The sequence below is a fragment of the Chelonia mydas genome, chromosome 18, assembly GCF_015237465.2.
Source record: "Chelonia mydas isolate rCheMyd1 chromosome 18, rCheMyd1.pri.v2, whole genome shotgun sequence".
NCBI lineage: Eukaryota > Metazoa > Chordata > Testudines > Cheloniidae > Chelonia > Chelonia mydas.
This window is the reverse complement of record NC_051258.2, coordinates 23,002,268-23,026,650: the sequence shown is the minus strand read 5'-3', so window position 1 is coordinate 23,026,650 and position 24,383 is coordinate 23,002,268. Positions and strand designations below refer to the sequence as shown.

Sequence of the window (24,383 nt, the reverse complement as noted above, 5' to 3'; positions counted from 1 at the left end):
TTTCAGTTTAATTTTATTCAGTTATAAAAATTGTGCATTTATAATCTTCCTGGATGTAACATTTCATTGCTTTTTTTCTGAAGGAGCGTTATTGTTTAATGAAAAACTCACTATTCCCCTGGTCAGCATTTTGTAAGTGCACACAGAAATTGCACTTCTCAGTACGACTCTCATACTCGGGGGGAAAATAGCCAAATTCATCCCTAGGGGAATTTATCATCATATAAATTGAATAATTTATTTGCTCAATTTTGAATTATTTTCCAAAAACATTATTAGACATCTTCTTTTACACATTTGGTCAAATAATTCACAAATATATTTGTACAATGATTTATTCCAGGCATTTCATGAAGTATTTAAAATAAATTATTTGACAGATTCTAATCTCAGCATAAGGCTCCGCTGAATTTTATTAGCTTTAGAGGAGCTAGAGCAGTGGGGGGCAACACGGCCTGTCAGGATAATCCACTGCCGGGCCATGAGACAGTGTTTACATTGACCGTCCACAGGCATGGCTGCCCGCAACACCCAGTGGCTGCATTACCACTCCCAGTGGCCGGATTACCTTGACGGGCCACAGGTTGCCCACCACTGAACTAGAGAGGGGATGAATTTGCCCCCACAAATTTAAATACAGTTGGATTTTCTAAGCTTCTGTGAATTGCATCCATCTGGCTAAAAATTGTCATTTGCAACATGAACAAGAGGGGAGCCCAAACCGAGAAACTGGTTACCTTTCTGCTGTAAAATCTGGTTTAACTGTCATAAGAACATTTCTTTTCCCCTGGGATAAGGAAAGGAAAAAAGGAGCCTCACATAACATTTGCCTCTTGCTGCCAGACTCAGAAGCAAGACGTGGGAACCACTGCGTTGTACCCGAGTCTCCCATGTGGTAGGTGCAGAACACTATGATAGTCTCTGGGCTGAGCTTAAAACATCTTAAACTAAAATAAACTGTGATAGGCAGTGCATTTCTGAGTAATTATAATGCACCTTGGGGTTATCATGAAGGCCTGAATCTGAAGACAAAGTCAGTTTTACTACTTGAAGTGCAACTAGAGCTCTGAAATGTACTGGTGGACTGGAACAATTTACTAAGGGTTGTGGTGGATTCTCCATCACTGACCATTTTAAAATCAAAATTGGATGTTTTTCTAAAAGTAAAAAGAAAAGGAGTACTTGTGGCACCTTAGAGACTAACCAATTTATTTGAGCATGAGCTTTCGTGAGCTACAGCTCACTTCATCGGATGCATACTGTGGATGCATCCGATGAAGTGAGCTGTAGCTCACGAAAGCTCATGCTCAAATAAATTGGTTAGTCTCTAAGGTGCCACAAGTACTCCTTTTCTTTTTGCAAATACAGACTAACACGGCTGTTACTCTGAAACCTTTCTAAAAGTAGTAGTCTAGAAATTATTTTGGTCCCTTCTATGAAATATGCCTGATGAAGAGTATACATTAAAAACCCCAGAAAAGAGTCAGGCCTGTGACTATATAATGTACATCATCAATACGCAGGCTGAGAGGTCCAAGTGACTTCAAGTTTTTCACTCGTGTTGATAATTTTGATTAGATAAATGTGTTTCCTATTTCCTAGCTTCCCTCTTTTGAAACAGTTGTTAACTATAGATTTTAAGGACCACATTCTCCTCTCACATGAGTACATGGATCCCACTGAATCCAATGGGAGCTGTACACACACTAAAAGCAGAATTTGTTTTAAAAAATTATGTTTACCTTTGAAATTCAGTCAGTTAAAAGACTATGTGAATTTACAAGTAGGTCTTTTAAGTGTGTGACAGAGATCCATACTTTACAAGGATATAGATATATATATACACATACTTGAGGAATCTTCAGCTTCTTCTTGATTAAAATAGAAGAGAAAATGTTAAAAGAAATACACTTAGTATGGGGAAATTTTTTGTTTTTAATTTACAGCAGAAAGAATATAAAGCATTCAGAAAACATTTTCCATATTTTAAGGGCAATTCAAAACATTTTGCATGGTTCCAGCAGCTGAGTTCTTCAACAGATCCATTGATTCAGTGATGCTTTACATGCACAGTTACAAAAATAAAACTTACAAAAAAGAGACATCTATACTAGTTTTACATGCAAGTCTTGGGGACCCCCTGTTGGGCACCAACTACTGTGTGGAACTGCTGTAAGCGTGCAACCATATAGGGAGTTCATGTTATATTCTTTATTTCTTTCACACAGTATTACTTATGTCAAACGTGTTACACAAAGGAGCAATTCCATATTCAGGAGGCAGAAGAAGGTCCTGCTCCTGGCACTTGGGAATCCCGATTATCCAAGAAAGCTGCACTTATGTATCTTCTATCAGAAATAAGTTCCACAGTCAAGAAAGGGGTAAGCAGAAAAGCTTTTTCAATGGGAGAGCATTTTTAACTCATCAGTGGTCACATTCACTGAAAGGTTACAGCCCTGTTCAGCAAAGTACTTAAGGATATACTTAACTTTAAGCATGTTAGTAGTTCCATTAAGTTAATGGAACTACTCATATGGCTAACATTAAGCATGTGTGTAAATATTTTGTTGTATCAGGGTCTTTATCAGTAGGTACACCACCAGGCCTATGGATCTGGAAGGGTAACTTGAAATAGCTCTGTATTTTACTGAAAATTTTAAGTACAAATATAAGGGGTTAAAATGTTTCCACTGAGGTCATTACTCTTGTTAGGAAAAGATTATATTTGTCATAATGCCAGTCAATGGGACAAACATTTATATTTCAAAATGTCAGAGTATTTCCAGGATTAATACAGAGCATTCCAGTTCATTCCAAAGGAGTTTATTTTCAAATTCCGTTCCCATTCTTTGCGTGTGGAATACTTAATGTGTAAGGTTCCATTTCAATAAAATATATGGAGATTATGAGGCTTCCACAGCCACAGTGTGGGAGCCAGACAATTTTTTTTTAATTGAATCAGGTCATAAAGTAGAAGTTCACAAACGTACAGAGTTCTGATAAAGAGCTATATAGCACATATATTGTAATTCAATGCTGGCAGTGAAAGGAAGTAATTAAAAACCAGATACAATTATAGAAAAGGCACCAAGAGCACTGACCCCAGTTTTTTGCCACAATCTTTGTGTTTACCCTTTTTTTAAAGACACCAGTTTAAAAGCTCATTTGTGAATATTTTTAGGCTTCACAAAAAGCCTGGAGTTTAAACATTTTAGTTGGTGGCCAGGATCAGGTAAGAGCAACTATTTCAAAACTAACCATGTAAAATTTACACCAACCGTTCGGAAATTTTAAACTGGTACTAGCAACATAAAGTCACAGAAGCAATTTCTGATTTCAGCTACACTTGTGTAAATCCAGAGTAACTGCACTGACTTCAGGAGAATTACTCCTGATATTTACTAGTGTAATTAAGATCAGGCCCCTATTGTCTAAACTTCATGACAATTTTTAATTAGTATTTCAATTTAAAAAGTATCTGATTTCTTTGGCTCCTCACTATGTAGAAATAGCAATATACCATGACACCCCTACAAGACCAGTTTGCATCTTTTAAGTTTTACTTTTTATTTTTTTAAATTTTTGTGCATTTTTATTACATTTTCTGACTTCCAGCAGGAGATATGAAAATGTGAAACATATTTTCTACTTTCATACTATTTCTTTTTTCAGTTTATGTTCATTCTAAGTGTTCTTTATTGGAGTGAGTGTATGGTGTTAAGCTAGATACGTTTTTGTATTCTTATGATTATCTGCTTTGCAAAAGTAACTTAATTTTCTTAAGCAATATTAGCATTCACATTACTTGGCACCATTGGCAAAAAATAAAAATAAAATTAAAAAAAAAAAACCTCCTGGTAGCCAAAATCAAATGTAAACATATCCTTTTTTAGTAAAGTTACTCTGCCTTTTTTTCCTAAGTCTAAATACAGTAGCTCTTTTTTTTTTTTTTTGCAGTTTAGTCATGCTTTAGCAAAATGTTCTTCTAAAGAACATTTAAAATAAAGTTTCTTATAGTGAAATAAAGTTTTTTGTTTCATTTTACAGACCATAGCCACTAATGCTTTGCTTTTTTCATTTCTTTTTTCTTGAATTCATGCACATCTCTGTTTTAATATATACAATATGTACAAACAATACATCCACACTCTTCGCTCATTCAGACAAAACTATACAAATAATAATTTTATCTTGCCAAGTTATTAACCCTTTGTGAATAAAATATTTAGTAATTAATCAATATATTCCCTTTCAAATATTATTTCTCATTTTCCATTTCTACCTTCTATATATACAGAAACTGCCCAGATTTTGATGAAATAGCCAAAATAAGAAATTTACTGGCCAGGATGGAGCACCACTCTGATCTTTAGGTGGTATAAATGTCCAGGCAACATATGTACGTGACTGCTCAGAACAACAAAATTACTGTAAAAAAAAAAGCGCTACATACGTTACAAACTATTTTAAGTAAATAATTAAAAGGCCAGAAAATAAAGTGCTGAATATGAGAATAAGTACATGACACTTGAAATACTTGCAGGTTCTAGAAAAAATACCAAAAAAGGAACTTTTAAAAACTTGCTCAAGCTGCTCTCTTTATTTCCCATGCATTACCCGTTTGCCTCATATGCCAACCCACTCTGTAAATTTCCACGGGATGTATTAAAAACCTGCAGATTTAAAAAGTTGCATTAAGTGTGCTGTAGAGAGATTCAAATAAAAAGAAAGGACAGAAGTGCAAAGGAAATGAGAATGCATGTACCCAATAAAGATTTACTGATCTAAGCCCCGCCACTGACTCTTGAAGCTTCAGTTTCTTGGAGATGATTGACAGGTGCAGGAATAGCATTCTTGTGTTGCTTGTGCATTCCCACCTTTTAACAATATTTTTGGTATAATATTTGTACAGTTCCACACGTTTTAATACAGCCCTATATGAAAAGGATAATTAATCGCTTCTTTTGGAGAGAATGAAGCAACTCACAAATTCCTCCTGGTGTTTTTTTTCCCATGATCCAACAGAAGATTGAGTTCCAAGATGTCTTGCTGAACAAATTAAAAGTTGTCCATGAAAGTGCAAATGCAATGACCAAAACATTACTGTTAAAATCCTGCAGCTGAGATTCCCAGAACTGCAGTGGGTTTTTTGTTGTTGCATGTCTCTGCTAAAAACAGAAAATGAAAACAGTCTGAAAAGCAATGTCACATTGCTACGGGATGCTGCTGTTTATCTTCAAGTTCCTTGGCCTTTTTCAATTCTTTCACTCTGAAACAATAAAAAGGCCCTCTATAACATTTCTATTCCAAACGAATTTCAACAGGCAAAAGTCAAAGGGATCCCTCACTACAACTTCCAGTATGAAGTAGCCATTACCTAAAGTAAACAATTGGGAGCCAGGGAAGGGGAGAAAAAACTCATTCAGAAAGAATTCACCTTTTGCAACCCATTTCTGGACAACTTTATTTAATACCCAAATTCATTCTACTATCAAATCATCTTACCTAATTAATTGTCTTTTATGACTGCTTTTCATCAACTGCTTTTCTGCTGCTGCCTCATGTACCAGATAGTTTGAGCAAAACGCACTTTCTGTGCTGCCCCCTTTTCTAAGTAGGACACTGAACATGGGCAGCTGCTGCTGCACCCAGCATTGTGGGGAGAAGAGATTTATTCCAGACTTCCATGGGAAAGTTCTACTTAATTTATACAGTACCGTAGATTAGTAGAATTTACATGTGTGTATGGACTTTATACTGGCATCAGTGGCAAAGCAGGTACGTTACTTCAACTTATTATCTCAGTCTCATTGTCAGCATCTGAATAGTCTGAATACTTGTAGGATATATTTATTTGTATCTTCATAATCCACAATCAGGGGGATGATCTCTCCATGGAGTACTAACTCTGTAAAGAGCATTCAGATGCTACAGTTGTGAGCACTTAAGAAATGCAAGTGCATTCATTGATTTATGTAGCATCTATTACCATTGGATCTAGGTGCTATTTACAAAGCTGTAGTACATTAGTTAAGTGAAAATGTGGGAAATTTAAAACTAAACAAATTAAATATGATGTGTGTCATGCCTAGAAAGCCATTAAGGCCACTACTTGGTTAACATACTCTTGCTTTTTGTTGCTTTGTCACTTCACTGAGGCTTCCTTGAAGTGACTAAATAAACAACTGCAGACATCCAGAATTGACCTAGGCTATCGCACTGTCAAGCCTTTATCAAGTTGCTTCGTAAGGAACCCAGATTCAAGGGAGAGAGTTTGGGATCCCAGTCATCGTTAGGTAAGGAATGAGTTTCTAATGCAGTTTTATATACCTCTGCTTTTGTCTCCACTACGTATAGCTCAATTTAACTCGTCTTGGTCAAACAAAGCACTCAGTGTCACAAAAGGAACTGCACAGGGTTTTTTGTATTGGAGTTGAAGTAGCTCATTAGGACTATATAACCCATATGATTTTGACTATTTTTTATTACAATATACATAACTTAGTAAAATAATTTTAGACATTCTAGCTAGACACGGACTCATTTCTATGAACCATCACAATGCATTAATTCCAGTTCAGAATGAACAGCATGTTAAACCTGATTTCAGATGCAGTGTATTGGAATAAGCTACTTTCTACAGAATCATATCTATGTGAAAAAAACCTGCCTGAGTCTGCATGTCCTTGCTCAGTTATTCTGAGGGTAGTTTTCCCCCAAAAGGTTGTGATTATGACCCAAAGTAGAAGGATTTAGCAGAGCACATACACAGTTGTTAGTATATTAATTTCTTAAGCAAATTGACTTAGAGACACTACAAAGGGACAAATTCAGAGGTGCTTTATAAAGTATTGCAAGTTTCTCATCTGTAAGTGGGCATAAGGGAGTCCAACTAAATCTGAATGAATGTAACAGAGCCATAGGTTTGCATAATTTAGATGCTATGGGGATAGAACAGAGGTGCTTAGCAGAAAGAGCAACTAAGAGTGCAAATTAAAGTAGGTATCCACCACTACATTATCTTTTGGCCCCCTATGCCCAGAGACTCTTTTATACTTACATATTGATGTGTAACCAATACAAACTTACACATCATCTCTAAATTTGGCCCAGTGACTGTATGTGGAATAACTTTGTGCGTGTGCACCTGTGTAGAAATGTAGCCAGTATGGAGCTATTTGATGTTTTTAACTAGGTGTTTTAAACTATCTTTCAGCTAAATCAGAGCTCTAGCATTCAGGACATCCCGTAAGCTTGTGACACTGAGGGGCAAAGGTTCCAGCAATGAATGAATGGATCACACGGGTCAGTATGCATGCATTTAGAACATTACTCATTGTCTTTATTTTACTGAAGTGTTTGAGAATTCCATGCTTGGGAGGACACAGAGTGTGGATATTGCTGATCAAAAATGAAAAAAGGGTCTGCTGTATTTCATCACATGTGGCATGACTCTGAAGCCCTGGCTACACTAACAACATGAACTATGGCTGAAAGTGGCATCTCACTCCCACATTTTGAAACACTAAACAGTTTTGACTGACACTAGGATTTAAACCATTCCAGTATAGACTCAGGGAGCCCCATTGCTGTAAAACAATAACTCAGTTTTGTAGTGTAGTAAAAGTATTGCAGTGAAAGACATGTCAAAGGCTAGCTTTTCTTTTCTGCGGTAAGGGAGCTAAGGTGAAATCCTGGCTCCAGTGAAGTCAATGGCGAAACTCCCATTGACTTCAACAGATCCAGGATTTCACTCCAGTTGCCTGGGAGGAATTCTCCATTCTGTGTCCTATGGAGGTTACTCCATATTCTCTCTCTGCAGCTCACTGTGGTTGTTCTGCTAATTATCTGGTGGTCCTGTTGTTCTTGTATTACAGGATATACATATTCAGAACCAGTAGAGGGAATTTATAATATGGTATTTAACCCAATAAACACAAACTCAGAATATTCTTATTTGTTAAAATTTAAGCTCTCTTTCTGTGCAGCAGGAAAGAGAAAAGTTACTTCTCCCTAGCTGTGCACTAGTTCACATTTAATGTTGAGACTAATCACACATATGCACAAGATATCATCTACGATGCAGGACAGGTAGTGCAACTTGTGCATTTTTCAGTTGCACCTCTTACTGTAATATAAAATTCACCTGTTATTGCTATAGGTCTCATTGAGAACATGCACAATTGGTAAGCTGTGGCTCTTACTGATACATGCTGTCTCCATGTTTAGCACTTCAACATGCAAGTTCTACACTAACAGAGCACAGTTTTGCTGGAAAAATGCAAGACATGCTTTGCTGCCAACTTCAACCTAGGACATGCAACATCTGTACTGGTGCATACCTGTTTAACTGGAATATGCATGCTAATGCAAGTTGATTACTGTACCATTCAATATTTGCACTAGTACAGATCCTGTTCACAAATATGCAACACCTTTCTTGGTCAAATGAGTCCTGTACTAGTTACAAGGTTTGTACAAATTTTGGAACTGGGGTGTTGGTTGATGCTTAAACATAAAGAACATACCATTCCTGAGTTTCCCAGGTATAAAATACAAAACAATGGTGTGTTCATTAGTGAAAGATGCTGCAGAGTGCACAATTACATTCACAGACCGCATGTGCTTCACAACCTTGTATTCCACTGCATTTGGAAAATGACTCAAAGATGATGCTAATGTTAATACTTTTTGAATTTGTTACATTTTCCCACATAGTCAATAGCCCCGTGTGTGTTGGGAGGGGGAAAGGAAGATAGGAGAGTGTATGTTTATACAGATAGTCATTTATTTTTATAATGTACTGCATGTTAATACAAAGAATATGCCTAAACACTGTGAAAGTTGTGGTGACACAGACAGCGATCAAGAAGATTAAATCTAAGGATGATGTTTTATCTTTAACTCATACTTAGAAAAGCAGGGCCCAGGTGACATATCCCAATACAAGGGGGTTCCTTGGCTGACACAGAGCTACTGGAATGGCTCTGCCTGTGCTCTTTGTTGCTCCTCAGTAGAAGGAGGCTGGGTGTAGTGGAGGAGGCGCTGGCTGTTCTTGGCTGGCTCAGTGCAGCTAGAATGTAAACTGAAGCACCTCTGAGGCTGCTCTTTTGTATAGTGGGGACTGGGAGTTGGGTGGCACAGAGATGGCACAAAGATCTTTTTTTCTCCAGCCCTGTGCCAAGTGCAAGAATGAAGAAACGGAATCAGAGTTAAAGTCTTCTTTTTGCATTTTTCTGAGCTGTTTTTAAATTGTTTGAGACAAAACATATACATGTTTTTTCTTATATAGAATTTAAAATACTTATTACTGACCAAATAGCTCTGAATTGCTCTCAGGTGAACCTGAGATAATGTTTTTGAACTGATTATTTTTTGTCCAGTCGTTCAATCCGAAGTCTTGCCAATTTGTCACATAAAAAGTGCACAATGCAAGTGCTTCAGAAACCCTCTTGGAAAGTAGTTACTCTTGTCCCCAGCAGTAGCCTTTAATACTTCCATAATTAAACAAAAATCATTTCTTGATGAGTGCCATTTTTATTTGGTGATGTTTTTACAGTGATATAAACTAGAACAGGCCAGTTATCTTCCACTTCCTAGCACTCAATGTAAAAAAAAAAAAAAGTACAAACTAAAATTTCAAAATATGAAAATGTGATTCAAGATGGATTCCTGGACAAATTATAACCCCTGTAAATAGAAATTCATAATAGCAGTGCTGCTCACAAGACAGTGACAGCTGGTGCTGCCTTACCTCAACTAGCCAAGACATTCTCTGCACCTTGTTTCATCTCTTTTCACTTTGAATTTCAGGTGGGGAAGGGGGCTGAGATCTGTGAAGACTCCCTTCCTTTGCCAGCATTAGCAACCCACCAGAAATAAAAAATTGTACCAGATTTTTATAAAATGAAGGAGGCTTTTGCCCCCAAAATGGCTGCTCTCCGAGTGGATGGTTCATCTGGATGTGAGCAGACTCCAAATTGCAGTCACAGGTGTCAGTACCTTAAGTCAGGGCAGCCATGGGCAGAAGTAGCACTAGGCCCAAGTTTTAGGTGGGGGCTGTAACTTGTCTCAGCTCTATATGCATGTTCTCATTAGTTAAGGGCATTTTTAAAAGTGCCTCTTAGTGCTGTGATGTGGCTGACAGGGCTGTTCAAGTGAAGTCCTGCTGGTGCTGAAATGTGAACTCTGTAGCCTGAGGCACTGGAGCGCTGCCCCACATGCAGCCTTCATCAAGAAGAGCTGTGATGCTGTTGCATTGGCCCCTGTGAATGGTGCGTAGAATTGGGAAGAAGGTGAATTTATTTTTTTGTGTATCTGTATGAGGTAGGGACCCAGTGTCAAAGGCTCCACTGGAGACCTCTGAATCACACATTTTGGCCAGAGGCCACGCTGGCCACCTCCAGGTACAGGGTCATTCTTCACAAGTGAGTGAAGGGCACCTGGATTGAGTAAGCCAGGGTGACAGGGAGTATCACTGCCTCCCTTTTATGGTGTTCTAGTAAGTTAACTGTGAGGTTTGGTTCTTTTAAATGTGAACAGAGCTTTTGAGCTGTGACCCTGTGATGCGTGAAGATCACAAACAATCCCACAGCTCCAAAAGTGCCCCAGCTAGACAGTTCTCATGACCTTTGGATTTTATTACTTATTCAAAGTTGCATTGTTATGTGCTGAAGCAATGTAGTAAGCAACAGCCCTGAAAGCCAGCAGCAGTTTGTATTATATTATTTCCCTCAAATTTCATATGAGAATTTGTGAGCAAATGAATTAGGCCTACTTAGAAAAGTTACAGCAGACAGTAGCTTCATGGGTAAAGCATAAGGCAAAGCTGTTTCATAAAAAATACTCTATAATGCCCAGCCAGGGAAATGTTCAATGAGTAAGTGAGTTTACAGCAAAAAAGTTCTGGCAATGCTGGAGGTCAGTAATATAAAGGACAGAGTGAATTAGAGCCACAGAAAGCTTTTTAGTCAGTTACCTGTTGCTCTGAGAGCTGAATTGACTTGTGTGAAATTTAGGAAATGGGAGCTCTTGCCTTTTTCCAGATATCTCATTTGGATTGCAAAACAAAAAAGACAGAAAGGCCCAATAAGAATGACACCCCAGAGCATGGGGCCTGCAATTTAACACAACAAAAACATTCAGTCCCTGCAAAAGGTAAATGAAACAAAATTATTTTGGAAACTTTCATTACAGCCACCTTGACACACGCCCCACATAACATTTTTCTCCCATTATCCTTACATTGGATCACTCAGGAGAGGGCTTTGCCCCCTCCCCCGAACATTGCCCCCATTCTTAATGTTACTACAAGACACATACGAAATTGGGTATTTAGTGCAATGGCTGCTGCGTATCACACATTTGCTGCTTTTATTAAAAGAACCTTGGTGTACAAGGGTGGGAGAGGCTGTATCTTTGAACTGCTGGGGGAAGGACTGGCCTGCAGAGAGCAACAAAGGACATTTTATGGGGTTGTTCATTCAGGCATGAAATAAAGAAGTTGTACTTACCAGAGTAATTGACATCACAGGTACATATACCCTCCCAAAAGCAGAGAACCACATATAACCGATGGGATGAAGTTTTTAAAAGGATGCTGCCATAAATGAATTTATTCCTTATATTATTGCTTGTTTCTTATGGTAATTTTGCTTGTTCTGCCCAAGAAAACAGGCTAGAACCTTTGCTGTAAGCAGATAGTAGTTTAACCAGTACAACAGTTCAGGAAGACCTGATTGTTATGAATACCAGCTCCTCAGAATAATGGGAGAAAGGGTCACTGGAGTGTCACACATCTCTCTGTGAGTGTCTTGTAGCTGCAGCCTGCATCTGTATTCTGAACAAAACTTGCATGTGGGAGGTTAATAGGAAGTTTAAACAAAGGAACAGGTGAACATTTTATATGTTCAGGGGAGAGTAGTAGAGATTCGGCATAGCTGAAATCTCTCCAAGGTTAATTTGGGATGAAAGGAGCTACTAATGGTAGGTTATTATTACCAGTTCCTTCTGAAACAGCACATTATCACTGCTGCAGTAATGTAGCCAATTAATAGTGACTAAATAAGGCACTTTGAGATCTGCAGCATTCTTACTTAAATCCCACCCAAAAAATCTTAGCCTGCTCTGGGAAATCTGTTATATTTAATCCAGGTAATTCTTTGGGAGAACACCTTCTCCCCTTTGCTTTTTTTTCCCCCCCTTCAAATAATGAAACCTCATAATATAAACTAAAAATTAGGGCTGTCAAGCGATTAAAAAATTAATCACAATTAATCGAACTGTTAAACAATAATATAATACCATTTATTTAAATATTTTTGGCTGTTTTCTACATTTTCAAATATATTGATTTCAATTACAACTCAGAATACAAAGTGTACAGTGCTCACTTTCTATTTTTAATAAATATTTGCACTGTAAAAAAAAAGTATTTCAATTCACCTAATACAAGTACTGTAGTGCAATTTCTTTATCATGAAAGTTGAATTTACAAATGTTAAATTATGTACAAAAAAATAACTGCATTCAAAAATAAAACAGTGTAACAGTTTAGAGCCTACAAGTCCACTCAGTCCTACTTATGCCAATCACTCAGACAAACAAAGCTTGGTTACATTTCCAGGAGATAATGGTGCCTGCTTCTTGTTTACAATGTCACCTGAAAGTGAGACAGGCATTTGCATGGCACTGTTGTAACTGGCATTGCGAGATATTTATGTGCCAGATATGCTAAAGATTCATATGTCCCTTCATGTACCATTCCAGAGGATATGCATCCATGCTAATGACAGATTCCGCTTGATAACGGTCCAAAGCAGAGTGGACCGATGCATACTCATTTTCATCCTCTGAGTCAGATGCCACCAGCAGAAGGTTAATTTTTTTTTTGGTGGTTTGGGTTCTGTAATTTCTGCATCAGAGTGTTGCTCTTTTAAGACTTCCGAAAGCATGCTCCACACCTCGTCCCTCTCAGCTTTTGGACGGCACTTCAGATTCTTAAACCTTAGGTCGAGGTTCGAGCTATAGCTATTTTTAGAAATCTCACATTGGTACCTTTTTTGCATTTTGTCAAATCTGCAGTGACAGTGTTCGTAAATCAAACAACATGTGCTGGGTCATCACCTGAGACTGTTATAACATGAAATAGATGGCAGAATGCGGGTAAAACAGAGCAGGGGACATACAATTCTCCCCCAAGGAGTTCAGTTACAAATTTAATTAACGCAGTATTTTTTTAACGATCAGCAGCAGCATGGAAGCATGTCCTCCGGCATGGTGGCTGAAGCATGAAGGGGCATGCGAATGTTTAGCATATCTGGCACGTAAATATCTTGCGATGCCAGCTACAACAGTGCCATGTGAATACCTGTTCTCACTTTCAGGTGACGTAAATAAGAAGCAGGCAGCAGTATCTCCCATAAAGGTAAACAAACTTGTTTGTCTTAGCGATTGGCTGAACAAGTAGTAGTGGACTTGTAGGCTCTAGAGTTTTACATAACTGCACTCAAAAACAAAACAAAAAAAAAAATCTACATTTGTAAATTACACTTTCACGATAGAGATTGCACTACAGTACTTGTATGAGGTGAATTAAAAACTATTTTTTAATCGTTTTTACAGTGCAAATATTTGTAATAAAAAATATAAAGTGAGAACGGTACACTTTGTATTCTGTGTTGTAATAGACATCAAAATAGTTGAAAATGTAGAAAAACATCCAAAAATATTTACTAAATTTCAATTGGTATTCTATTGTTTAACAGTGCGATTAATTGCGGTACCTTTTTTTCATCACAGTTAATTTTTTTGAGTTAATCACGAGAGTTAACTGTGATTAATTGACAGCCCTACTAAAAATCTGTCTGCGTGTTGTCACTGTGCGTGCAACACAAACACGTGTGTGTATGCATATACATTCAGTATGTGTGGGGTGTGTCAGTTTGTGCATGTCAGTGTGTGTGAGTGTTAGTGTACTGTATGGGTTGTACATGCACATACAGGGTTTGTGTGCATGTTGATACATGCACATTTACAGCAATAAAGAATAAGTCTCTTATGCTTCAGCAGAGCGGCAGGTGATACGCCTAGCAGCAGCTCATCACTTACATTTTCCAAATATATAGAAAAAATACTAGTACAGATTGCGAGAGTAAGAAGCAGAAACTGTGGTTTATTGTGAAAATGAGAACTGTGCACTTAGAATGATTTCTGATGCACCGTGCTAAAAGGTATTTACAGTCCCCTTGTGCACATAACCCATTATTCATTGAAAAACTGCTTGATTTAAAGTCATTAGTCAATGGCTGTACTTACCTGATTCACATTCTTTAATTATTTGTATTACAGTGGATCCCAAAGGTCCTAATCAAGGATTGGGCCCCACTGAGCTAGGCACTATGCAAGTATGTACAAAGACAACTGACATATGGGGTAGAGGGAACAATCATATGTGGACCATTTTTACATACATATATCCATTTGCAATATATTTTTTCCTCAGTTATTCTAGATAAATGCCAAGTCTCCCCTGTGCACCTCAAACTAGAGTTCGCATAGTGGTTAGTTCCTTATACATGTCATATTAAAGGTAGGTCTTAAGAAAAATCTATGAACATCTGCTGCTTCCTTACTATCTCAGATGTCAGGGACGGTTATATATTATTTAATTTATACAATATACATGAAGCCATTTACATCTATAGTATAAGAAGATTCCTTTGTTTTATTTGGAAAATCACGTGGGCTAAGAACTATCACTGTAGATCTTAGTGGTAGATGGAGAGGTGAGCCATTGAATGGGAAATGGACCAAAAAAATCCACTCATATCTGCTGTACATTAAAAGGTGGGAGGTGTTAAATTGTGCTCCGCATACATTCTTGTAACAGAATAGAATAATTTAATTTAGACAATTTCTCATTAATTTCAGCTACTTACAGTGAAACTTCAGAGCATTTTTTTTTAAACATTTGAGGAATCAATGTTTTATTATATATCAGACTGTGATACAGACAGACAGTGAAATCATATACAATTCAAATAAAAGCGAAGTGATTGATGTTCCTGGCTGCTTTTTGGTCACATAATCAAGCCATTTAAATATTTCGCACCAGTGTGTAACCAAGAGATTTGAATCCCATCCATCCTACTATATATAGCCTATGGAGACACCTGCACAAGTACTGCACCTGTAGTTTCCGATATGCCCTACAATTCATTTAAACTGCAACAATAGCAAGAGAATTCTTATGTTAAATACATTCCATTCACAGGTAGCACTGAACTCTAGCCGCTGCAGAGCGCCACACTAAAATCCCAGGGGCAGATCCTCAGCTGGTATAACGTGCCATAGCTCCACTGAAATCAATGCTCAGTCCCCCAATCTCTCTCCCTTCAAAATTACCTGGGTCTTTATTTTCATTATTGAATGCGACGAGGTTATTCACCTTGTGCAGTAACTGAGGTTCTCTGAGATGAGTGTCCCTGTGGGTGCTCCACTCCAGGTGAAGGTGCATCCCTGCGCCTTTGCTCAGAGAGTTTTGCAGCAGTGCCCATACAGGTTGTGCAGGCGCAGTGCCTACCTCGCACGCTGCTGGCGTCTCAACAGCACACGTGTGATCCAGACTCCTCAGTTCCTTCTCTACCCTGGAGTCTGCCCCTAACTCCGAAGTAGAGGGGAGGACGGTGGGTAGTGGAGCATCCACAGGGACACTCATCTCGAAGAACCTGAGTTACTGCACAAGATGAGTAACCTTTTCTTCGAGAGAGATGTCCCTGTGGGTGCTCCACTTCAGGTGACTGAAGAGCAGTGCCCGCCTAGGATGGTAGGGGCTTCAGAGTTGGCAGAAAAACAACTGATAGCACAGTTCAACCAAGTCGAGAATCTGCCTGAAGGCCTTGTGTGACAGCATATTGTTTAGCAAAGGTATGTTCTGAGGCCCAGAGGTGGTGGCCTTGTAAATGTCTATAAGGGGAACGTTGTGTAGGAATGCTACTGACACCAATATGGATCTAGTAGTGTGCGTGTCTTGATCCCTGCTGGAGGTTGTATGCCTTTTAATTGATAGCATAAGCGAATGCATCCAGATATCCATCTAGAGATACTTGAGTGGATATGGAGTTACCCTTAGAACTTTCTGCTATGGAGATAAAAAGCTTCCATGAGACTCTAAATGGCTTGGTCCTGTCCGAGTAAAAAGACAGTGCTTTCCTAACATCGAGGGTGTGCATCATAGCCTCAAAAGCGTTGGCGTGTGCTTTAGGGGAGAAGGTTAGTACATGTATCGGTTAATTGATATGGAAGGAGGAATGTATTTTGGAAAGGAATTTGGGATGGGTACTTAACGTTACTTTATCTTTATAAAAGATGGTATATGGTGGGTCTGCCATAAGCGCTCTGATTTCTCCCACTCCTCTGGCTGATATGATTGCTATTAGAAACACCACCTTCATGGAGAGGTGTAGTAGGGAGCAGTTTGCTAGAGGTTCGAAGGGTTTAAGCATGAGGACTGTTTAAGGACCAAGTTTAAGTTCCGGGGTTGCGTAGGTGGTCTCACGTCCGGATAAAGGGTTTGGATGCCCTTAAGGAATTGTTTTGTGATTGGGTGAGCAAAGATTGTAGTGTTGCTGATTTTTTGGTGAAAGGTAAAGATAGCCGCAAGATCAGTTAAGATGTACCTTAACTGAGCTGAGGGATAGAGCAGTCTGTTTCAATTCTAAGAGGTAGTCAGGTACAATTAGAAGAGGTGTAGATGTTGTGACGGTTTGTCTAGCAGCACACCATGAAGTAAATCTTTTCCACTTATGGAGATAAGTGTTACATGGAGTCTGTTTCCTGCTGTGTAGTAGCACCCGCTGGACCTGTTCAGAGCAAACTAGCTCCTCATTAGAGAGCCATGGAGGAGCCAGGCCTTCAGATGTAGCATCCCTATGTTGGAATTGGCCCTCCCGTTGTGTCAGATGATCAGTCTGAAGAGGGAGTGTGATAGTGATACATGCCAACATCTATGTAATTTACGGATACCACACTTGTCTCGGCCATGTGGGGGCTATTAAGATGACCTTGGCCCTGTTGGTCCTTATTTTCTATATTACTCTGGGTAGTAATGGTATCAGCGGGAATGCATATAGAAGGTCTGTGTTCCAACTGATCATGACTGCGTCCCCCATTGATTATTTCCCCAAACAGGCTCAGGAGCAGAATTTGGGGCATTTTGTGTTGCGAGCCGTCATGAATAGGTTCATTTGCCCCTAGTTGGAGGAAATGTTCTACCTCCTGCATAATGAGGGGTCCCTGAAGAGGGACGGGGACGGCAGGGTGAAGAGGGGGGTATAAGACATGAAAGGAATGGTATAGCCCGATCTGATGACTTCCAGGGCCAATTTGTCTGTGGCGATAGCCACCCAATTGGGATAGAATGGGAGCAAACAGTCTCCAAAAAGCTGGATGGATGGTGTAAGTGCTGAAACGGGTGAGAGGTCTTCCTGACCTTCAACCAAGACTTCAAATTTGCTTATTGGAGGAAATAGGTGGAGATGCCGGTGGTGGTGGAGGGCATCGTCGTTGTGGTCTCTGCCTATGTCTTTGCTGTTGATCGTATGGTGTTTGGTATTGCTGTGTGTAGGACGGGTATCTAGGTTGTTGATACGGTTGTCTCCTTCTTGTGGCAGGTGTATGGATGCCCAGGGACCGGAGGATGGCCCGTGAATCCTTCATGGTGTGCAGCACTTAATTGGTTTTGGCTGTGAACAGTTTTTCTCCATCAAAATGGAAATCTTCGACAGTATTTTTTATCTCCCGTGGAAATGACAAAGAATTGAACCATGACTACAGCGCATGACTACAACTGTAGCGGTGGCCATGTCAGCAGCATCCAGTGTGGCCTATAGAGCCGTGCGCGAAATCATCTCTCCTTCAGAGACCAGGCATTTGAATTGTCGCTTTTCCTCAGGAATGTCATTAATAAATTCCATAAATTTGCCATAATTCCTGTGGTCATATTTGGCAAGTAAAGCTGCATAATTCGCCACCCGAAATTGTAGTGTAGAAGAAAGAGTATACCTTGTGGCCAAATAGATTCAGCATCTTACTCTCCTTATCAGAAGGAGTGGACCTAAAGTGTTGTTGTTTGCTCCTTTGATTGGCCGCTTTCACTACCAGCGAGTTGGGTACTGAGTGTGAAAAGAGGACCCGAGATCCCTTGTAGGGAACATAACATTTTTGGACCGCCCTCTTGTAGGTTGGGGGTATTGTGGCTGGAGTTTGCCACACCATCTTGGCAAGTTCCACGATGACCCCATTAATGGGCAAAGCTATCTTGAAGGAGACAGATATCTGTAAGATATCGGTTAACTCATGCTGCGTGTCTGACACTTCCTCCAGGGCGATATTAAGCTCGTTAGCCACTCTTTTGAACAGGTCCTGAAAGTGGGTAAAGTCTTATGCAGTGGTTGGTGGTGGAGACATAATAGCCTTGTCTGTTGAGGAAGAGGAATTATTATTGGTTGGTGAGGTGTCAGGAGCCATGTTCTCTTCTTGTTGAATCATGGGCTCCCTCCCGTATGTCCACCGCTAAAGCCTCCGAAGGTGTAGGAGAGAGTCTGGTGTCTTCCCTATGTGGCCTGTGGTACCTGCTATGGTGCCTTCTAAAGGAACCCCAGGGACTCCAGTATGACCAGTGACCGGGGAAGGGCACTGGTGGTTCCATCCATGGGTGACCATACCAAGGTGATAGATCATGAGAATATGAGGACTGTGGTGGTCCAGCAATAATCAGGGTCCTGATCGGGGAAGAATGGAGAACAGTGATGGTATCGGAGAGAGCTGTTGGTGCAGTACCGTGGGCCCCGGTGAGACATCGGTGCCTAATAGAGGGGATTCTGGAGCTGGGGAGACCACCAAATCTTTATGATGCAGGAAACGGAATGGTGCTGAGAGCATCAGTTCCAAGGAGCAGGGTGCCGATCGGAGCGGTTGTGCTGTGTGCTGAGGTAAAGGGTGGTGGCGCCGTCGCATTAGGCACATTAGCCTGCAGCATGGGATTAGGAGCGGTTGTCAGTACCATCTCCTTTGGCGCTACTGACGGTGCTGTGGTGGAGGCAGGCAACTTAGAGACATTAGCATCGACACCTGAGTGGTTGGTGCCGAAGGTGCCTGGAGTGCCCTATGTGCTGAGTCACGGAGTGGCCGGCACCGATGAGAGCAATTTGGTCAGCAACCATTTTACAGTGGTCTGTTCTCTGTGAGGTGAAGAAGCTGGCCATTTTTCCACCATTTTATTTGTCCTTAGAGGATGTAGGCCAGTGGTGGGAGTTGCGGGAAGCAGCAGGCTGCAGGGACATGCTGGCTGCCACTTCCCGCAGCTCCCAGTGGCCGGGAATGGCGAACCACAGCCACTGGTAGCTGCGGGGGGCTGTGCCTGTGGACGGTCAACACCAGCAAAATGTCTCGCAGCCCGCAATCAGATTACTCTGATGGGCCACCGATTACCCACCACTGATCTAGGCGGTGAGGAAACTGGTGACCTTTGGCAAGATGACGACTCTGGTCCAGGGTCAGAGGCTGGTTTGAGGGACTTTTCCATTAGGATGAGTGTAAATCTCAGGTCTTTATCTTTTCGTGCCCTAGCTTTCAGTTTATTACAATGGGCATATTTCTGGGAAATGTGAGATTCCCCCAGACAAATGGACACATTGAGCATGTCCATTTGAGATAGGCATTGCCCTCTCTGCACGTTGTGCATCTTTTAAAACCTGGCGAACCAGGCATTTTCCTAGCTACTTCTAACTAAGCTACAGGATATAATTTTTCTTTTTTTGAAACAGGACGAAAGGGTAACAACTGAAACTTAACTCATCTAAACTAACCTAATTTACTAATTTAAACTACTATCTATTTGAAAAAACGAAGGTTTTCAATGAGACTCTGAGCTATGTCTCAGGCTGGGGACGGCTGAGAAGGAACGGAGGAGTCTGGGTCGCGCACACACTATTGAGGCGCCAATGGTGCGTTACAGGCACCGCAAGTGCACGACCCGTACGGCACTGCTGCAAAACTCTCTGAGCAAAGGCGCAGAGATGCACCTTCACCTGGAGTGGAGCACCCACAGGGACATCTCGCAAAGAAGAAACCTAACATACATTCTCCTATAGAGTCCTCTCAGCAGACTCTTTTAAGAGTGCAGACCATGCAAGATGTATCGGTTGCAGGTAATCTTGAGACTGCAGCATGCATGTATTCTTTTAGGAGTCCTGTTCTTGGATAGAAAGGCATGTTGGCACAATTTCTTTGTTCTCTCCTCTATTCCTAATGTGTGCCCTCTCATGCTTTTCTGTTCAGCTTTGAACCTGAATGGCTCATTCTGAGACATTAAAGTGTAAGTCTCATTTTATTATTTCTAGAATAATGAAATTCTTAACATTTACTCACTTCTGCTACAAATCCAGTACTTTTGTTCTGTGTTACCTGCGTGCATAGCTGGGAAGCTGGAAAGAAATCTTTCAGAGCTTCATAGCCTGTTCTACAGGAAGAAGTGCAGTTTGCATGAGAGCCCCTCATGCATTCTGCAATAGTTGAGCAAGTGAATTTAGCAGGTAACCTATGCTGCTTCTTGTCTGTAGGTGAAGGGAAAGGGCAGAAGGTGACAAGCGAAGCAGCAGAGGACTGGAGCGGTAACTGCTAACTGTATGGGGGGACAGGGAAGATAAAGATCAATTCACTGAAGAGGATGAAGACTGAAAGGCAGCAGCAAAACTGTGATGGTAGGAGAGGAGTTTGGAGGGGAAGCAGCATAACTTTTTGAATAATGAATTGTTAATTTGCAATTATGCTCATCTTCAGTGCAGTCTCATAACACAGGTCTTTGTGGCAAACAGCACACCGATATATAGCTACAAACACCTGCACAGGCCCAACACCTACCAGCCCCATGACTACTAACTCAGTTAAACAGACATTAATATGAAAGATGGAAAGTCCTCCATTTTATCCAGGACAGCGTATTGGCGAGAAACAGCGTGTCCCAGCTAGCAGGATTCCCATTAGGGTACTGTCTCTGGACCCTTTTCTAGGTGCCTGATAAATCTAGAAACCTCTTCATTTTCCACCACTGGGAGGAAGGGTAAAGCCACCTTCCTGTCTCTTCCCGAACTCCAACTTTTGGATTCTTTTCTCCTAAGTTTTCTGTTTCTCTGAAAAGTTTTGAGCAACTTCAGAAACACAGATGCAGTGTTTAGTTGCTGTTGGGAGAGGGGAAGAGAGTCTCCTTTCCTTAGCCTCTCCCACTACTGCTCAGCAAGAGCCTTCAGAAGCAGCACAGGGAAACTGACAAGCTTGTAATCGAGCACCCTGGTAGCTGTTCAGAAAACCATCAAGCAGCAGTGACACTGTGAGGAGACTGGGAATCAGGATGCCTGTGTTCTGTTCTGAGCTCTGGAAGGGTGTGTGTAGAGAACAGAAGATTAGGGGTCTGAATCTCACTGCCCTGCACAAAGTGCAGTCGTTTACACCCATGTAAAGTGAATATAAAATGATGCTATTCTGATCTGTAACATTTTATACCAATGCAACACACAATCAGGCCTTAGAAGGCAGGATTCTTGGATTCTGTTCCCAGCTCTAATGGGAGGATGGCGTGCCTTGTGCTTTGCCTTAGTTTCTCCTACTGAGCACATGAAAAGGAAATGATTTTATTTTCCAGAGAGAAAGTGAGACCAACTTCTGGTTTGCGCGCGCGCGCACACACACACAAAGGGGGGGCAATTTAAATATATTCCTGCATTAAGAAAAAAAGGTCATCACTTTTACTTATTATTTATCCTTGCAATTGATGAATGCTGATATATTGAAAACAAATGCGTGGTTCTAAAAACAATTTGATTTCTCCTTTTCAGTATGAATAGCTCAGGCTTAATGTTTTCAAAGGGGCTGTGGGGAGCTAGACACCCAACTCATGTCTGAAAATCCCAGCCTCATTCTGCAGAGAGCATTAGAATAGCAAATAACAATGGACTAATAATCCTTTAGTAAGGGAGTATGGCAGGGAAAAGGCTATACTAATTCTGCATGCTTTCTCTAATTAGTCTGCAAGATGTATAAAGCACTTCACTGTGAACTGGACTTCATTTCCTAAAAATAAACCAAACTGTGCTGGATGATAGCTTTGCAGAATATCTGTATCTGTTAAACTGTCTGTGAATGGCAGCAAAATTCTCCTTCCTTTATCAAGGCATCACATCAGAGAAGTCAGACTCAAAGAAATGGCACAATGAAGGGATTTGGGTCCACCTCTGTTTAGAACTCCATTTCATAGGATTCTTACTTCAGATTTCATGAGGTAAGAAATCAAATGACTCTTCCTATAAATGTGAATGAAAAGACATTTGCAAGAAGAATTGGTGCCAGAAGTCTCAGAATTCTGCAAAAATTGCAATAACTGTATTGTTTTTTTGTTAGGATCAATAAGTAAGCCAATAAGAGACAGGGCCACACCAGACTCAGTAATAGCGGGCAGAAGTTAGGGTTAATTCACAAAAATTAAACTTGCAACTGGTAGAGAGCAATTTACAGTGATATTTAGTTTATAAAATGCGTGTGTGCAACTGTCTAATTAACCTCCCCACTAGACATTTACAAAATATGAGTGCTGCAGCTTTTTGCCTAAGAAAAATAGCCTTTGTCCTCTGCATTGTCAAACACGAAAACTGAGCTTTCTTGCTGGGTGCTTTTACACACACGTTGTTTGAAAGCAGACCCCTCTGCATTACAGGAACATAATGACTGTCGCTCTTCCACTGTGGTAACAAATCTCGGCCTCATTTTTGCCCTTTCATGGACAGCACCCAGTTTGTTGTATTGCTGGGTTGATGAAAATTTCTGTCCCTGCGTAGGGGACTTGTACAACTGCAGCTCTCTTATTCAGATAATTGTAACACCACCAGCTTTTCCCTTCTATTTTCACTTCTTTCTCATTTTAAATATCAGCTGAGAAAGGAAAAATCCTGCGAGCTGGCTCTGGCAGGGCAGCCAGGTGTGTAACTTACCTAATACTGCTTCCTAGGAAAAGGAAAACTAAAGCTTAACCATTTTAGGAAATAGCGAGGAGAGCTCCTTTTTGTCCCTACAGCTCAGTCAGAAAATACAAAAGGAAACCCATCTAGTGTAGGCTAAAACAATTTAGGAGCTCACTGAGATTATGCTAAAATCTAATATTAATGCTGCAACATTTTAATTATGAAGGAAGTCATTACCCATTTAGCATGTGCCAGTGCAGACCCATTCAAGTTTAAAAATCTGTTAACCAAAAAAATCTGGATACTGTAAAGTTCCCACCAATACCACTTTCTAAGCATGCCCAGTGATGGATATAAAAGTCCTTTTTTTCACTTATTCATGCATTTGTAACATCTACTGCAGAGTTCTATCCTGTTGTGAAAAGCAGCAGTGTTAGTAATTGCAATAGGGTTAGTTTATACAGTATTTTGTTTCATATAATTAATGGATGTGAAACTTACTGGCATATCTAGGCTGCAGCCCCATGCAAGCAAGCAGAAAGCAAAATATTTAAAATGGAATAGAGAGAGAAACTGGCTAGCAGGCAGCTAACTCACCCTTTTGTACAGCCTATGGTCCACCAGAGGGCTTCAGATAGCAAAACAATACCAAAGAGCTATTAGCATACACATGGCATCAAAGAAACCTTACAACAGTTTCACTTCAATGGAGGGAAGACAAAGTATTTCTATTTGCCTGGAGAGAGAAGGGCCCACTCCCCAGATGCTGCCTGTGTGGTTCCCTCTCTTCGCCAGGCAGCAGCAGATCAGGGTTCAGAACATTTTAGGACAGTAAAGTGCAATACAAAGTAAAATGAAGACAGTTAGTTATTCTGGTGGCATTTCCAGCCCCAACCTATCTTCCCTTGCATGATAGGCTGTCTTCTATCTCAGTCCTAATTTCACTGACTAAAACAGGACTATAATCCAGATAATAATCACAGCCTAGCAATACTACAGAGCTACCTAACAGAAGATAAAATTTTAAATATAAACTGAAGGAAAAGAAAGGAAATAGAATGTTAGTTTACTGAAAGCTGACTGTGTGGATTGCAAGTGGGTGTCGATTCAGCTAAATCAAGCCCAGTTAGAACTGACATTGGTTCCACCTTTCCCTGTAGCTCTAAATCAATATTATTTACGAACAATTGACTAGCTGAGGATAGTTGGTGAATCATTAAATATGCAAGCCTTTAATTCTGATCTCACACAGGGACACTGTGCTGGAGGCCAGGTCAACAAGCAAAAGGTACTACTGCAACCTTTACACTTAAAACTAAGAGTCAGTCACTGGCTACCAGGCCTGGGCATTATCCACATTCAGAACTATTC

At 40.3% G+C, this 24,383-nt stretch overlaps 1 protein-coding gene and 1 long non-coding RNA gene across 6 annotated transcripts in view; one reads left to right on the top strand and one right to left on the bottom strand.

The window, feature by feature from the left end:
* Positions 1-1,917: 1,917 nt before the first annotated feature.
* CAMTA1 (calmodulin binding transcription activator 1) overlaps positions 1,918-24,383 on the bottom strand; it is a 913,014-nt gene continuing 890,548 nt past the window's right edge. For 3 of the 5 annotated variants that reach the window (XM_043531565.1, XM_043531568.1, XM_043531567.1), the window contains one exon: positions 1,918-5,269. In XM_043531565.1, the coding sequence (XP_043387500.1) occupies positions 5,206-5,269 (64 nt within the window). In that variant the 3' untranslated portion in view covers positions 1,918-5,205. Of the gene's footprint in view, positions 5,270-10,978; positions 11,149-23,609; positions 23,641-24,383 lie in introns of all 5 variants that reach the window. The other 2 variants (XM_043531564.1, XM_043531566.1) reach the window with 1 other exon arrangement.
* LOC122463240 lies at positions 5,266-22,336 on the top strand. The gene is made up of 4 exons (XR_006286409.1): positions 5,266-6,296; positions 7,217-7,305; positions 20,622-20,762; positions 22,229-22,336. It is a non-coding gene; the product is annotated as an uncharacterized LOC122463240 (long non-coding RNA).